Raw genomic sequence first — 18,239 nt, forward strand, 5'->3', positions numbered from 1 at the left:
TTTTTCCTTTATTTAAATGTTTCATTCTTTACGCACAGCTTATGTTGCTCAGAATATGGCGTGCAATTCACACAAGGCAAAATGGCGATTAAGAACGAGAATTTCCATACCATCAGCTAGGCTATTGTTCACGTGCCGGTTATATTATTTTGAAGAACATTCACGCTGAGAAGCGGTTTATTACTTTGAATGACCTGCTTCACCAGAATGTCGTCCAGTTTCCTGGCTGATATGTCGTCTGTTTGATAGGTCCAAGTTTTTAAGATTTACCGATGTCAGGATATTTATGGAAGCCCACTGAGACGTGGAAAAAGCTAAATACCATGTACTTTGTTATTACAGACGGAAGTTGTATATCCTTTGATAGATGTGGAAACGTCTCACAGAGGACATCAGTGATGCTGATGTCCAAATTTGCATGTACTTTGTTGCAGTGCTGATACCATCTTTGGCCACTTAACAGTTGTACAGCCACTTTGTCTAACACCAAGGCGGGGCCTCCGTTGGCCAAGTTGATTAGCACGCCAATAACCCAGGGGCCAATGTGGTCGCTGTGAGTTCATGACCAGCTGGTTTCCTCTCCGACCGTACGTGTGGGAAGGCCTGTCAGTAACCTGCGAATGGTCGTGCATTTCCCCCGGGTTCTCGTCGGTTTTCTCCAACCATAATGCTGGCCGACGTCTTATAAGTGAAATATTCTTAGGTACGGCGTAAAACACCAATCAAATACATAAATAACTAAATAAATTAAAAGTGTTTCACTTTTAAATAAATGAATAGCACCAAGGAAGTACACCATTCTGATTTCCTGCCTGGTTCTACATCACTCTGCGTCAGTTAGAACCATTTGCAGAAATTTGTACAATTACTGCATATCGAAAAGTCTTTTTTCAACTGAACAGACGACCGGTAAACAAACTTCGTCTTTTATACAATTAAGGCATACAACTCAAACGAAGAAAATCCAAAGATTCAGATCAGACTTTAACGCTCCGAAGCCTTTCGACACCAGCGAAAAGAATGAATTATTCCACACACAGAGGATTATTAAACATCAAATGCCGCCGCCACTCCCCCCCCCCCCATCTCCCGCCCACCCCCAAAAGTAGACTCTGAGTCACCTGTTTTATGACTCTGTACGATAATATTTTGAGTCTGGCGGTGTAGGAACGTCAAAACTGTATTCGTGTCTGTCTGTCTGTCAATGAGACATGTGGCTTACCAGGAGAGTAAAGTGTTACGCCAGTCTTCCCCAAGCCGACGGTGCCTGTCTCAATCCTATGACTGATTTTACAGGGAGCTGAATATAGGCGACTCACTAAAAAAATAGAAAATAACAGGTGTAAATTGTATTTCCCGGTATCCAGTCTCAAAATAGCAACTTTGCCTTCACGAAAGCTACGCGTCCAGATAAATATTTTTCGAGTACAAATATATTTAGCGAATGTCATTTATGTAGAATTGATATATTTCTGAACATTCTACCTGATACCTAAAACAGTGAATAGAAGACACTGCAGCGCAGAGAGTAAAACCAGAACAGCGACGATAGTGTCATAGTTTGCAAATGGTCACACATAACCAGTGAAATACAGCCTCCTATCAGTTTATCTGAGTTAAGGTTTTAACTTTTCATGCAAATTCCACAGTAGCAGAAATTTATATACCGCTTAGCAATTGTGTGCCAAACAGGAAGAGCTTCCAGTTAACATTACATCACTAAACACTATATTGTCAAAAATGGACATTGTTTGCAAACAAGTTAGAAGTCTGTTGGGTTTATACATCTCCTGCACTACACAAGTGAGTTCGTGGCACGCCCACCTAGTGTTAGTTCCAAATGGCGAAGTTTTATGCGTAATATTAACCTATATGTTCCGCTGATATTAACAGCCACTGGTAAAAAAAAGCCATGCTTCAAAAAACACTGATGCGGTATATTTTAGAGTTAATTTGCTTCCGTTAGCAGAGTTTTTCAGCCCTCTATTTTGTGTTGACAAATAAACAAACAGGTTGTAAAGAGATTGAAACAAGAACAGCACCAGTGTGATGGATGGCATGGGCTTCTTGTTAATTTATACCTTAGTTAACGTTTCGTTCTAGCCGTTCGTATAAATGTCTAACATTAAAACCCTAAATCAGATGTGACGTTCCATCGGTATCGTTACTCTGGATTACCGGTAAAATAAGCTCTCGAGCTTTAATCCTACTAGTGTACAACATGTAATTCCTTCGTGTATAATATTTATAAAAATGTGTTGTCAGTGTCTATAAAGTTGACTTTTTTCCTTTGTATTACATTGATCAATAAACAAATCAAAAATCAAATGAGAACAAAAATCACTGTATGCGGAGTCCTGGCTGTCGTTGCTGTTATCGCCGTCACTGTGGTTGACCGGATGGATGGCAAATTAGTCATAAGCAAACCTGGACCTGCAGGAAGTGGCAGTGAATCTGTGGAGAAGAAAGAGGCGGTTAGACTGGCCAGATGTCTTACTGGTTTTGTAGGGGCGCCGCGTGCTGAGCCTCCGACTATCCCAGTCAAGTCAGTAAGTTATTTCACTGCCAGGGAAGCTGTACAAGATCATCGATCGCTGGGCAATTCAAGGTGATTTTTTAAGCGATCATACCATAGGATATCATAGGAGTCCACAGACATGTCGGAAGCTGACCAGGCTTGGAACCAAACGTAGTAACACGAGAATAGGATACCAGGGAGGTAGGCGATAACAGATGAGGTAATTTTATCCTTTGTTTCTTTTTGTTTTCCATTTCTATACATCGAATGTTAGTCCGTGGTAGTTTTATTTGAATATTACGAAAAACTCGTCCCTTTAGGCGTCAGAAAGAGGATGGATAAAACTGAGTAATTGAGCGTTTGTGAACTTCCTGAAGGAAAAGGGTTTCATTTTTGCCTCGGGAACAAGGCAAGACAGTTGAGTAAAAAATTTAAAACATTCAAAACTCCCCTGGCAGTTGTGTTTGCAATAGGCTATCTGATTATCGCTGTAACGGTGATCATAACCCATCATCTCAGAGTTGACTCTAGTATCTTTGGTGGGTTGTGCTATAGAAGGAGCTTAATTCTGTGACCAATCAGTCAACTTGGATTTCTGCGACCGAAGATATGTACTGTGAGATTTCATTGGATCACCTAGTTAAGGTAAATTTGAAGTATGTTAAACTATCTGCAGTGTTCAATTCAGTAAGGGTCCCGCTGAAGATGAGCGAGAAAGAAACGTAGGCAATAGAAAGGTGCATTATCACGATGATATAACATTGTGACGTTTTTAGTGTGCAGACCCTTCACACCTAGCCCACTAATACTTTAGGAAGCTAGGGAAGAACAAAGATTGTCAATTATAAAATCTTAGATATGACCCAACTGTGACATGAACATCTGTCTTCCGCTTTAACAGACTGAATGAATGATTATGGCTTAGCGCCACTGCAGAACTTAACAGACTGATTGACTGACTCAATTAATCATTGGTACTTAATGCCTCATTCAAGACTTATATGACGTTGGTGAGGTTTATGGGTGGAGGAAAGTGGAGTGCCTAGAGTAAGCCATCGACCTTCGCCGGATACCTGAAAAAGCTGTTAACTAAAAGCCGCACATGAAACAGCGAAAGCTGGATTCGAACATGCGACCTCAATGGACAGGTAGAGGCCGAGTAATCCTGCGTGTATGGAATGATTATATATTTTCTCTGTCGTTGGAAGGCTTGAAAAGGTGATTTAATTCGCTTGATTTTCAAGAAATCGTGAATGCGAACGCATACATACATACATACTTACATACATACATACATACATACATACATACATACATACATACATACATACATACATACATACATACATACATACATACATACATACATACATGTACATACATACTTACATACATACTTACATACACAGACACTTACATACACAGATATTTACATACATGCATACGTACATACATACATAATGCCATAATTCAGATTTAATATAGGTGTTTGGAAATAAACAAATATGCATTCAATTAAATGCCTTGTACATGAATAGCACCCTCGTTAAGAATATTACGGATAGATGATATAAATACCAATCGAGGGCCCAGTATTTATATATTTTATTGACTGGTATTTTACGCCGTACTGAAGAATATTTCCTTTATATGAAGGCAGTCAGTATTACGGTGGGGGGAAACCCACGACTGAAAAAAAAAGCCAGCGTGAGTTGGACTTGAACTCATAGCGACCGCATTGGTGAGAGGCTCCTGTGTCAAATACCACGCGCTGGCACTCTGACCACCCCTGTTACAGAGGCCACATGTGGACCGATATACCCACTGTATCATAAACAGATAGTGCTTGTCCGGACTCGTTGAACATCACTTTTCTCGAGCTGGCGATTCCTGATATCAAATCCACAGCGTGCACCATATGGTTTGTTTGTTTCATTTGACAAATGATCAAACCTAACAACTGAAATCCCGCCTCTTGTTAGTTTACATCATTTAAAGTTTTATTCTTACTGTTCGTCTAAATGCTTTAACAGTAGAAACTTACACGGTCTCTAGCCCCATGGTTTAATCACAGTTAGGTAAAAAAGATGCAGATAATGACACAGAATTAACATTAAAAGAATGCACTGCCGTGAATACCCAAGGTGCTAAGTTTATGGTTTTTCGTAGTTTATGGTTTGTCATATTCATGATTATCATTAGTATTACCGTTTTACCGCCGGCATATAAGTTAAATATTCTTGAGCACGGCGCAAAGATTTGATAAAATAAAAACATAAATATGTACTGACATAAACAAATAAATTAATAAATAAATAAATTAATTAATTCTTTACTTTCATTTCAATTCACATGGCAAGATGTAAAGAAACATTAAACTTCCTTTCAATAAAAAAAAAAACCCATTAAAGTCGCTTTTTTGTTATATAAATATAGTGATAAATACTGGTTATTTAATAAAACTGGGGAATACACCTGTCGAAACAGTTCCCCATTCCACCACCACAAACCCGCAAACTGCTCTCACCCTCCCCGCCCCTCACCTCCTCACCTATCACACGTCCGATCTGGCACGAGTTCAGTAATACCAGATGTGACCAAGCAGGGTGTTACCCCCACACTAAGAACCGTTTGGGGGTATCACAATATGTATGTGTGACGTACATGTATTGATGGAAACAAAACATATTACACAATTTGTCCACATTACGTTTCCTCACAATTAAAGCTCGGCTACATCCGAATATTCTTTACGGAACCCCGAAACTCTAAAAACAAAAGGTAGCGGTAGACAAAATGGTTTCAAACCTGTACATTTTCACCTTATTTACATACATACTTTATTACTTTACTATTAATCCATTTTGCATAAAAATGGCTGAGGAATGTAGATATATTTGAGACCAGCTAACATAAAACGACCCACAGTTTAGTGGAAAACTGTTTATAAATGACACTGCAAGCGATGTTACCGCAAACTTATAAAAGACAAGATAATTACTTGTAGTTATAAACATTTTTCTATTAATAATATTGAGATTCAGCAGACTCACAAACCTATTTAATTCAAAACCCTTTAATGGGCGACCAGAAATCCTCTTAGGCGGACATTTAAAGAAAAGAAAGGTGCAATTTATGATCCAAACCTTCAACAGCATCAGTGCCATTTTATGATCAATACAGAATAAAATGGTTGCCAGTAATCTGCCTGCCGTCTACATTGGTTAGTTGTTTCTCTGTCCGACAGCGGTTTTCAGTATGTCTATATAATTAAAGACTTACAGCACAAGGAATAAAACCAGGGCAGCGACGGCAATGTTATAGCTGGCAAAGGGTCACACATAAGCGGTGAAATACGGCCTCTGGTCAATTTACCTCAGTCAGGGTTTTATTCTGACTGTTCATGTAAATGCATAAATAGTAAGCACTTACACGCCTCCTAGTACCATGGCTTAAGCAGAACTAAGTTAAAATAATGCAATGATGTTAGTTGCAATTTATTCGTCACTTATGAGTCAAGAATTACTTACATACGCTGTGTTGTCTGTCACATTTAACATACAATATCATTAAAAAATACAAAGGCCCAGTCCACCAGCAGAATCCTTGTGTATGCAGGAATATAAGTGAAGACTTACAGAACTAGGTAAAAAAGGTGCAGTGATTTTAATTGCAATATATTAGACTTCCCTGTCTAGAATTACTCAAACGATGTGTTGTCTATCACATTTAACACACAATCAGATTTAAAATACAATGACATTAAAACAATGCCTCGGGGATGCTTAGTCCACCAGTATATCCTTCATACATGTCTCTCCATAAGATTTTTTTTACTTTTATCTCCGCGTGGCCATTTTGGGGTCCGTCGTTGTCATACAATGGATTAGGCCTAGTAAACCAATTTTACACCCATGAGTTGCGTTTGGTAGAATGTATATCACTCAGCGAACGTTATGGTGCCACGATTGACCTTTCTGTTGTAACATTACGTAAACTCCGCTCGACCCCACCTTGCTCCTCCAATGTCACAGCTGCTATACCGAAGACTTCCATGCAATGCGCATACTCTTCACCTTACATAAACGCTGCAGGGGGTCCGTACTTGGGCGAAATATGCCTGAAAATATCAAATTCAGAACAAACTAGTCTATTAGTTACGTTTAATGAAGTTCTAGGTCTGTACATTACAGTACGGATTTTTAAAAACCGGAATACGTAAAACGCGGGGTTATTGGCTGTACAATGACGCGTAATGTGAACGTTTCTCTGCTCGTGTGTGTACTTGGGTTAATTTTTGTTTTGCCTCAAAGTCACTCGCAGTCCTTTACATCGATTGTCAAATTAAAGGAGTTACCGGCTTTAGAAAAAGAATTAATTACCGCTCTTCGGATTTATCTTGGACTAACAAAGCAGGAAACATTCTCATCGCGTAGCCATATAGAAAAGTAAGTTAGATTTTTTTTTTTCAGTAATTTCAATATAGAACGATTTTTTTGTCAAGATTTATGTGATTTCTGTCGTTTTTTATTTATTGTTTCTTTCTTATGTTATATTGCAAACGATAAACATTTTGCTCCTTGTGCGAATATGGGGATTGCTTGAAAGGCAGCATCCATGACCGAGGTGGTTAGCAAGCCAGCGCGGAGCAATGACCTAGGAGCCTGTCCCCAGAGTCCCCAGTGTGAGTTCAAGTCTAGCTCTTGCTGGCTTCCTCTCCGTTGACCCGTATCAGTATAATAGCTCGGGCGGGGCGGTTTACTTGCCTTCGGTAAGCCGTCACAGTGACGCAGCACTAGATAAAATAGCGGTGGAAATTCGTCCTGCAACAAGAAGGCATATTATATGCACTCTAAGGATTCCCTCGCACCATAATGCTGGCTGCCGTCGTATAACACCAATGAAATAAATAAATTGTTTTTAAAAGTTTCATAAAATTGCTGTATTACAATCAGAGGAGGTAATTCGATCACTTTCTAGACTTGACTGATGGTAGCTCCTTTGAAGTCCCACTTTTAAGTTATTTTGTTTTATTAATTGTGGTATCCAGCTGTTATTTCAGTTTTACAACGAACATCAGGGGTGTGCCTGTCACTGACCATGACAAAGCTCGGAAGAACACGTTTTATCTAAATCAACATGTTTTATTGCTTTAAAGATTCTTCAAAACTGCCCTGGAAAGTCAGAAAACTGCAGAACGTGACGAGACTTTCCTCGAGAAACCAACCAATGCCTTTCTATACATCCGAAGGTTAACTGAAGGATGGAGTCACGTGACCGACGCCATTTGTGGGAACCAAGATGAACATGATGTCGAGGCAAAAGGTTTGTTAGACACGCAGTATGCCTCGAGGGGAGAGAACTGCAGATATTGTCTGAAGTGCATGTTCTAGATCGCCGTGAGAGGGAGGGGGATTTTTTGCTGATTGCTGTTTTGGAAGTTCCTTTTTTAAGGTTACTTATATGGATTGTGTCTAAATGGTCTGTATTAATTTTGACTAGATATCTGCCGTCAACCTTTAGTCTTTATGTGTTGGAAAGCAAATCCATTTCTTTTGGACAGAAGTGAGAAGGATCGTATAAAAGGATTGATTTAAGAAAAATGAAACGATTTCACAGTATAAATTCCACAGAAAATTTCTACAAAAAAACCATTCAATTAGAATGAATCAATGTAAATGCCGATAAATCAACCATTCACCGAATCAATCCATTCCCTTTTTGTGCAGTATTTTGTTTAACCTTCACCTCTGTGGTTGGGCGAAGCAGCATATGGCCTTCTGCTTATGACCTCCAAGGTGCAGCTCAAGCAATCATCCGACTGGTGGAATTCTACAAGCTTGATTTTGAAGGCCTTGCAAATGGGACAATGCACACAGTCCAGGTGGCGCCACTGGCCATCAGTGATTTCGTGTACATCGCCGAGGCCGCTCTTGACGATGACCAGGATTACTTAGCCTTGGTTTGGATATCCAACATCTTGAGGCTTCTGAAGAAAATGTCGCCTGAAGATCAAGATACGAAGATGCGGCTACAGCGGAAGTTAGCAGCTTTATATTACAAGGTAATTCGAATATTCGTTTAAAGTGACGCACAAACGATTCTGACTGATTGTTGTCTGACTAAGTGTTGTCCATGCTACGCCAAGCATAAATTGAAGGTATGGCGGATTTATTCAAACGTGGCCAAGGCTGCAGGGTTTAACCCAGGAAACATAATCTCCACGACCTTTAAACTGATCACACGATTTCTTTTAGACTGCATGATGCTCTGATTCATAACTGCGTCTAAGTTCGTGCAGAATGGAACAAGGTGATGTATATGTGAATCTTATGTAATTAAATCGTCCCGTTAGACATATAACACCTGGAATAAAATGGCTACTGAGGAACATATTGTTGATCACTCATCACTTACACGCTGTAAAATTGTACACAGTTTGGACACTGGTTAAGTAAATCTACATGCATGGCAAAGTTCGGTATATGAATCTTCACGCTGGACGCTGACCAAATTTACGCACTTAGAATATTTCTTGCGCTTTTCCCTCCTCAATGAGATTGTTGACTGCTTCTCTTACAAGACGTTTACTTTATATACCTTTTTTGATCTTTGATGTTTTTAATGTTCTTTTGGAAATTAGCCTTACGATTGTTAACATGGCACATACGTTACAGCTGACCATTTTGTCAAAGTGGCAGACAAAACTAGACAAAGTAGGCTACTTATGTTTTAGATAATAAAGAATGATCTGACGGATTTATATTGAGACACCACAAGTGAATACATGTAAATGACATTTGGTTTAGAGCCGGTTGCCATTTTAGGTGGTGTATTCTAGGCCTCAAAACAGCCATGTGACAATCAAATTAGATGTTCTCACCAGAGAGTGATATAGATTTAATAAAATAAACCGGTCAACACCTCAAGCGGGGCTAAACATGACCTTAATCTTTGGAACAATGTTTAACCGAAACCACAAAAGAGCTAAGAAAGTCAATAAAGTAAGGAAAAGCCGTTAACACTCCGTGTTGTTATCTCAGCTCCCATTTAGAACGAATATCTTGTCTGATAAGAACCACTGGTCTGTTAATATCCAGTCATAAGCAGTAAATATATTTCCGCCAAAATATTGTATTACAAGATATAATACATCGACTTGATTAAACCTCGTCAGTTGGACTATCATTTGTGGTTTAGTGTCGAGTGGGTGCTTTCTACTCCCGACTGGATGTTAGTGAGTGTAATATCTTTATGGCTGTTGTAGAGTTTGGTACATAATGAACATTATCGTAAAATTTGCACGTGCAGAAATTAAAACAGAGGTGTCATAGTGCTTGATAATAGTTTCTTCGTGTATTTTTCAGCACAAGTCGTTTTCCATGGCAGCAAGTATCATTGGGGATGCACTTAAAGAGAGTATGTAGTGTTTTTCCTCTGATCTGGCCATATACACACAAGCTGACTTGTAATCATAGTATAAGTAAGGCAGTACACATGTAACACTATTTTGAGGAGGTTTTAGCGCCTAGTATGACTTAGTGTAAATTCATGATCATATTTATCCGCTTAATCACTTTCCAACTATATTTAAAAGGAATATAAGGTATATATTTATTAATAAATAGGGGGACACCGTGGCCGAGGGGCTTCCCAAGTCCAGCTCATGCAGGCTTCATCTCCGGCTGTACATGGAAAGGTCTTGCAGAAAACCTGCGGATGGTCGTGGGTTTCCCCCGCTCTGCCCGGTTTCCTCCCACCATAATGCTGACCGCCGTCGTATAAGCACGACATAAACACCAATCAAATGAATAAATAAATTAATGAATAAACTATTCAAATTCACGACATGTGAGAGAGAGAAAAGTAAACGAATTTGAACAAACACCAATTCTTAACCATGTTAACATGTACATAAGTACACGGTTTTGTTTTCAGATCCAAACCACGAGGGTGCGAGACGAGACCTGCAGATGTTCAAAGCGAGGCTGAATTCTGGAGACGAACTTGGAGAAATTCCTCGATCACACTTCTTAGAACAACTCGTTGAAGATATGGCAACGTTCAGAAACCTTTGCCGAGGGAATGTGAAGGTGTGTGCATCCCTCCGTACACTTTAGCGGTAGAGAAAGGTTCGAGTCAAGTCTGAGAGAAATGGGTCACGGCCTTTGGACTCAAAATAGCCACTTATCCTGGCATATATTATTTTTTTATTTATTTATTTATTTATTTATTTGGTTGCTGTTTTATGCCGTACTCAAGAATATCTCATTTATATGACGGTGGCAGGTGAGAGAAAACCGCGGAGAGCCTAGAGGACAATCCGCAGGTTGTTTGCATATCTTTCCACTAACGGCCAAAATCCTGGCATATACGTGTTTGCCTTGACCAAGATATACCAAGTCAGTAATGCCATGGCCATGGTTGCAATCCGAGAGTAAAACGAGCCGACATGGAAATGAACCTGATTCAAAGAGATGCCACGGAGTCCTGAAATAATGTAAGAATGTAGTGTAACAATCCCCAAGAAAAAGCAAACAACTTACACATGTAATTGCACAGCAATTGAATAAGCGCTATTTAAATACACTAAACAGAGATCTCCAGAATGCCAACTGTCTTGATATCATTTAACTGAACACGCAGTTTCCTAATGTTCAATTTTCTGTGTGTTTTTTCTGTGTTTGGAAAGTCGTGTCAAACGTTTTTAAGTGGTGCTGCACATCATCGATAGAGAAACTCTTGTATTGTGTAACTATTGGCATGCAACTGACGGACTCGAAGCTTAGATTCATTTCACATCTGTTTTGTCTTTCCTGGACACGAAGTTTAGATTCGCATCACATCTGTTTTATCATCCTTAGATTTGAAGATTAGATTTACATCACGTCTGTTTTATCATCCCTAGACTTGAAGCTTAGATTCATTTCACATCTGTTTTGTCTTTCCTGGACACGAAACTTAGATTCGCATCACATCTGTTTTGTCATCCCTAGATCTGAAGCTTAGATTCACTTCACATCTGTTTTATATCATCCCTAGACCTGAGGCTTAGATTCACTCCACCTCTGTTTTATGATCCCTAGATTTGAATCCTTACATTCACGTCACATCTGTTTTGTCTTTCCTGGACATGAACCTTGGATCCACTTCACACCTGTTTTGTCTTTTCTGTCGTTAGTCTCCCCTAGCGGCCTCCAGATTACACTGCGAATACCGACAGACGAGAATACCTCTGATTCCCTCCAAAGTCGAATACATGAACCTCGTGCCACCCGTGATTCTTATCCACGAAATAGCCACGGAAATGGACATAGAGCACATGAAAAACTTGGCAAAGTTCAAGGTAGGAATTATTACTTATACTGAATTCTGAATGAATTCTAACAGAAGTTAAGAGTCATACGTAGGATTAAGAAATATTATATCACATCGGAAGTTTAAAACCGTATAACTGAAGTAAACAGACAAGAGGCCGCATTTCACCGGATACGTGTGACCATTTCCCAATTACCACACTGTCTTCTCTACTTTGGTTTACTCTACGCTGTAAGTGTATTGTATTAACATGTAGGTACTGCACTCTCAATACTTTTATTGGCAGTATGTGTTTAGTTGGCCTAGTTCAGGAATTTATTATAACGTATTCGTGTACTAAAATTTTTAAAAAACGTATTTTTAGTAAACACTACCAGTCTGAAATAAGCTTATGACAGTTAAAGCCGCTGGTAACACTGAATTTTTTAACTCAGGTTATCTAGCGTGGCATGTATAATTTATCACACTGTCATCCAAGTTTGGGTTTAATCTCTGTACTGTATTTCTTGGTTATATTATGCTCACTTCATGCTGTTTGCACTAAAAACTATGTTTCCCAATTCCATCTGTTTTTTCTCTTTCTGACAGTTACATCAATCTGTTATTGGAGAAAGTATGGTGACGTCTCCACTGAGGATTAGTCAAACGTGAGTCGCTAAGTCGTACCTTGCCTTGGGGTTGATATTCCAGTGGGAAGCCATAAGGTGTAAACAGTGTGTATATTTATACTAAAGTGTAACTAATGTAGAGAACTATACCTAACTATGAAATCAGTTCTCAATAATGATTTGTTAGTTTCCTTTATGGACAGGGCGTGGCTGGGAGAATGGAATGATGCCTTATTGCGCATGTCTCGGAAGGTGGAGTTACACACAGGGCTCAGCGCCCTTTATACGGAAGACAATTCCCATGCTGAGCCTTGGCAGGTTGGTTTTGATTTATTTACTTTTAATTTATTTACTAGTGCTTTACGCCGCACTCAAGAATATTTTACTTATGTGAAGGTGGCCAGCATTTTGGTGGGAGGAAATTGGACAGAGCCCGGTGAAAGTCACGATCATCTGGTTGGTTTTGAACACAGTAGCTTGTATCAGTTTTCACATCCATGTTATCTTGACTGTGATTCAGTTTTGATTTCAATATGGTTCAGACATCATTTTCGATCCATACTCCTCACAGCGCATGCGCCGCTCTCTATGCTCGCTCTACATCACCGCCAAGCTATAAAACTTTGACCGTTGTCGCTGTACCACACATGTGGCGTTGTTTAAGCGGACACTCGCCATTAATCTCGGACCTCTAATTACCACTTATTAATAAATTTACTTGTTTTTCATTCTGACCGAGAACCCAGTTTTGAAGTTACATAATATTTCCGTACAAAATTATCAGCAGTGCAGTAGTGAAAGCGAGTGCAGAGAGCTTAATGCGTCAATAGTGCTGTCAAGTCAGTTCATACCTAACGTGCCAAAGGTCGGTCTTTACCCCGTGGCTTCCGCGCTCATAAAACTGACACCCGTCGTATAAGTGAAAAAAAAGGGATAAAACGTATCGGAGGGACAACAAGACCCCAGTTTATTGCTTGCAATGAAAACGCACAATCCCCACAAAATCTGACCTACATGAATTTCTCCATGTCCTCTCCGCAGGTTGTGAACTACGGCCTGGGTGGGTTATATATACCCCACAGCGATTCTGTGGTAAGTAATAAACTGCTCCCCCCCCCCCACACACACACACACCAAAACGATGGACATGTGAGTGCATTTTTTTTTAATTCGTGGTTGAAGCAGTTCGTTGAAAAATAAAACTCATCCAATGCGTTTGTGTCGAGAAAATGGTAACATGAAACCCAAAGTGTGTACATACCATTTTGTGTGAATATATACCGTCCATGAATTGGCATATTCATTCCAAGAGTTGAAAAAAAGTTCAGAGGCTTGGTCCCTTTAGGTTGTTTCCTTGTGCATGTTTATTAAATGTGACAAAACCGTATTTTGAGAAGTTCTAGACCGGTGACATCCAATAAATTGCTGCATAAACATGACTGCATTTTTGTACAATTCTGGTTCAGCTAAGGTGCTACTCTTTATGCATTTACATGAACAGTTAGAATATAATCCTGAATGAAGTGAATTGACAAGTGGCCGTATTTCACCGCTAACGTGTGACCATTTGCCAACTATCACCCTGTGGTTTCACTCTCCATACTGTAACCCTTGGTAATGGGTAAAGAAAATTTATGTATCAGTCAGTCAATTACCCAATCTATGTATCACCTTTCAGAAGGAAATACGCGATTTGGGTGGTGAGTCGGTGTTTACAGCTGTGGCTAACTCTGGTGACAGGGTAGCCACATTTCTGCTTTACGTGAGTAATGAAATACCATTGGCCTTGATTGCAATCACCACGTAGGATATATGAACAGTTACAATCAGAGCGCAACTGAGATACATTTTTTGATCGTCGACAACTTACATACTAGCATGGTACACGGTTTGAATACATATTTCACGATAGGGAAGATTCCACTATAGTCTATGCCTTTTATCTAGTCGAGCATATTCAGCTGTCTGTAAAATCAGTCATATTCTCTTTCAAAATTGCCTTTAGTCAGTGACATGTAACAACTGAAACTCTACTCACTGACATGTCGAACGTCCGTATTATCACAAAGAAAATGCAATTAGAACTTTTTTCGAATTCACAATGCTTAACTCCATAAGCTTAGTTTCGACACCAAGAGCTTATTGCCCAGGGAGACGTCATAATTATTAGTAATTTATTTAACTACGACTGCAAAAACAAGCAGTCATAAGAAACTCCACACAGAAACATAGCCTACACTTCTGTCTCTGCGAATAGACTACATGGCTTTAATTTCCTAACATCCATCTGTAATCCCATATCGTCGTGAGATCATATACTACACGAGATAAAATAAAATTCAGCGTATAAGACTATATTACAATAAAACGTGTAGACAATTTCAAATACTAGTATGACAGAGTCCGTTACAGGGTTTACAATCAAGTTAATAGCAGTTTAGGGAACTGGTGTCACCTTCCGTCAAAACACTTTGAACTTCGCCTAATATGCAGCATGCCAGTGACTTTTTTAATAATTATGACGTCACCCGAGCCAATGGGTTAATGCTATCGAAATCGAGCTTATGGGCTGTTAACATTATGAATTAGAGGTATTCTAACCTCGTTTTCCTTGCAACAATACAGAATTCCAACATATCCATGTGTAGATCTTGTGTTGTTACGTGCAATTTTGGTAGAGAGTATGGCTGATTTTACAGAGATCCGAATATCGGCGACTCTCTAAAAGAAACAGAATACAGAACTGCGTCTTTCATTAAAAACTGTCGACCGCTCCTTTTATTTTATTTATTTATTTATTTGATTGGTGTTTTACGCCGTACTCAAGAATATTTCACTTATACGACGGCGGCCAGCATTGTGGTGGGAGAAAACCGGACAAAGCCCGGGGGAAACCCACAACCATCCGCAGGTTGTTGGCAAACCATCTCACGTACGGTCGGAGAGGAAGCCAGCACGATCTGGATTTGAACTCACAGCGACCTCATTGGTGGGAGGCTTCTGGATCATTACACTGTGCTAGCGCGCTAACCAACTGAGCCACCGAGCCCCCTCCCCCTCTCCTTTCTGCATGATTCCGTACTAATTTCGAACTTTATATACTTTCTTAGTTCTGTGGTGGTTTGTTGTTAACATCGTGTCCAAGTTCATACAACCCATGTGATTTCTGTTCCCAGTTAAACGACGTGACGTTAGGGGGAGCCACTGTGTTCCCTAAGCTGAAAACGAGGATACCTGTTGTCAAGGTAACATCATTATTTTCTCTACACGTTTTATTTTACCGGTGGCAAACTAAAGATCAGATTTCATCATTAGGAGAAAAAATTAAATGACCACTTGCAAGGTTTTACACCGACTCCGATTCTGGCCATGCCATTCTCTTGCGTTTTCTATCATCATTTCTAAAAAGTGTTTCTCTTTGTACAAATCCGTCCTAAATGTGTACTTTGTACACTTTCTTAGTTAGTTGGTGGTTTGTGTACAACATTGTTTTGGAAATATATCGCTATATTTCGCTTCGTGGTAAATGAGGTTGTAATTTAGAATCTGCTTCTCGTAGTTCCGGCTTTTTCATGTAAGGAAGTTTTGTCAGATAACTCGATAATGGGGGTGCTGTCCGTTTCAGGGGTCCGCCGCATTGTGGTATAATTTACACAGGAACGGAGATCCGGACAGTAGACATTTACATGCCGGATGTCCCGTTTTAATCGGATCAAAATGGGGTAAGGACATTTACAGCATTTAGCACAATATGTAATAATCACCTGCTACAAATCATAAACATTCAAATCCAATAATAAAACATCCAAATAATATTTTATGTATTAATTAATTTATTTATTTATCCTACTGGATTGTGTTATATTTAGAATATATTAAGACGACGCCTGCAACGATGGTAAAGTTTATCGGTGGAAAAACCGGCAAACGTTTACGTGATGTGGAACGAGTTGTTTCAGCCTTTTGGCAAGGAAATTGGGCACCGGTCAAATTAGTACTTAGTTTGTCTATTTTTCTAGCGATTTAGCTTTAAAAATGAGCGGGGGGGGGGGGGGGGTATTAGTTAGTCTTACTTATTATCCATACCCGTATTTATCAAGTAACTTACGACTTAAGGCATAAACTTCACATCTGTAGGTCATTAAAAAGCAATCTTAGAACATCAAAGAACTCAAAAAGTATTCAGTACATTGTTCCGCAGTAATGAATCTATAGAAACAGTAGTAAAGCATTTTATTTGTAGCTGTTTGAATTATTTACCTAAGTCTTAATCTATGCATGGAAATAAGACGTTTGATAAATATGGGACATGAATACGTGTGACCATTTGCCAACTATCACACTACTCTCTATGCTGTACGCCAATCAACATACCAACCTACATTCAGACAGGTACATCGGCTTTACAGTCAAGTACATGTATGAATGGACGTAAACCCGAATCAGTAATACAAATACACAAGTCATACTATGACCCTGTTTTTTGTTACAGTTGCAAATAAATGGATGCGTGAAATCGGACAAACATTTCGAAGGCCTTGCGCTACTAACAAGAACATTTGACCGAGTATCCCAGTTAAGGAAGTGGTGAATTGCGAGAGAGCAAAATCATTGCGGTTGAGCCTGAAGACGTGTCGGTTTGTGTTGTTTTACAGTGAGTGTTCCTACTGAGAAGTTATGAGCACATAGACCACGGATACAGAGACCTGTAGGATTTAATAACAAGCAGACAGGAAATCCTGAACTTACTCTATGCATGTAATATTCTCAGCGAAGACAAATAAAAATAATGGCATTCTGAAAATATATTATTATCCGCTACAGGGTGGCCGATATGGTAGGTACGCCATCACAGTGCAATGAACTGGGAGCCTTTCACAATGCGGTCGCCGTGTGTTCAAGTCCAGCTCATGCCGGCTTCCTCTCCGACCGTACGTAGGAAGGTCAGTGGATGAGCGTGGGTTTCCTCCGGTGTGGTTTCCTCCCATCATAATGTTGCATAGCCGCCGTCGTATAAGTGAAATATTCTACAGGATGGCGTAAAACAGCAATCAAATAAATAAATATTATCTGCTACATTTTCCTCATACTTATTAATTTATAAACACATGTCCAAATTAATCTGTTGCATGCCAACTGAAGTCTGTTTTCTTCGTCTTGAGAGTCAGGGTGGTTCTCGTATATGTAACACAGTGCTTTAAAGTATACTTTTGTCGTATAGAACGTCAGTTTTTCTTGGTTAATCTCTGGTAAAGTATAGCGGTACCATCTGTGTACAGTCCGCATGCTTGTTTCCTCGATTGATGATGTTGAATGGAAGATGTATGCAGATTGTGTTTCGTTTCGCGATATGTTTAAAGTGAACTTAAAGTCAGCCACTACAGCTGAATTAATTAATAAAGTAGTATTCCAGAAATGTTTTAAAAATATTTTTAAAAATTCTACACCTCTTAGCAACAAAATAAATAGCAAATTATATTCAATACCTGGCCACTCATTTGGTGACGCCATTTTACAATGGTATAGCTGTCTAGAGTAACGCCACAAAACCTAGGAGCTCTCCCATACGGTCGGTATTAAACAATGTGTCAGTGAGAAAATACGAAAAGAAACGCCTGATACCCAACCAAAGAGTATTAGTTCTGTGCCGATGTTTCTTTTAGCCCAGTGCTCAAGCTGGCCGATCTTCGTGGGCACTATCCTCGTGTTTCAGCGGTCCTGCTCGTCCTCGTCTTCGACCTGCATGGGTGTAAGCTTTAGGCCTAGCTGGCTGTATCGACATCAGGGAATTTACC

At 39.5% G+C, this 18,239-nt stretch overlaps 1 protein-coding gene across 1 annotated transcript; it reads left to right on the plus strand.

The window, feature by feature from the left end:
* The first annotated feature begins 2,399 nt into the window (after positions 1 to 2,399).
* On the plus strand, positions 2,400 to 17,035 carry LOC135464389 (prolyl 4-hydroxylase subunit alpha-2-like). The gene is made up of 11 exons (XM_064741816.1): positions 2,400 to 2,545; positions 7,677 to 7,843; positions 8,248 to 8,582; positions 9,886 to 9,937; positions 10,457 to 10,611; positions 11,700 to 11,864; positions 12,425 to 12,483; positions 12,648 to 12,762; positions 14,123 to 14,206; positions 15,621 to 15,689; positions 16,937 to 17,035. The coding sequence occupies exons 1-11, from the start codon at positions 2,400 to 2,402 to the stop codon at positions 17,033 to 17,035; spliced, it is 1,446 nt and encodes a 481-aa protein (XP_064597886.1).
* Positions 17,036 to 18,239: the final 1,204 nt, after the last annotated feature.

Source organism: Liolophura sinensis, chromosome 4, assembly GCF_032854445.1.
Source record: "Liolophura sinensis isolate JHLJ2023 chromosome 4, CUHK_Ljap_v2, whole genome shotgun sequence".
In the NCBI taxonomy this organism is placed as follows: domain Eukaryota; kingdom Metazoa; phylum Mollusca; class Polyplacophora; order Chitonida; family Chitonidae; genus Liolophura; species Liolophura sinensis.

Coding starts and splice junctions, on each gene's coding strand:
- LOC135464389 (XM_064741816.1), top strand. CDS start 2,400: ATGGATGGCAAATTAGTCATAAGCAAACCTGGACCTGCAGGAAGTGGC. Junction 7,844..8,247: donor ACATGATGTCGAGGCAAAAG/GTTTGTTAGACA, acceptor CTTTTTGTGCAG/TATTTTGTTTAACCTTCACC. Junction 14,207..15,620: donor TAGCCACATTTCTGCTTTAC/GTGAGTAATGAA, acceptor TTCTGTTCCCAG/TTAAACGACGTGACGTTAGG.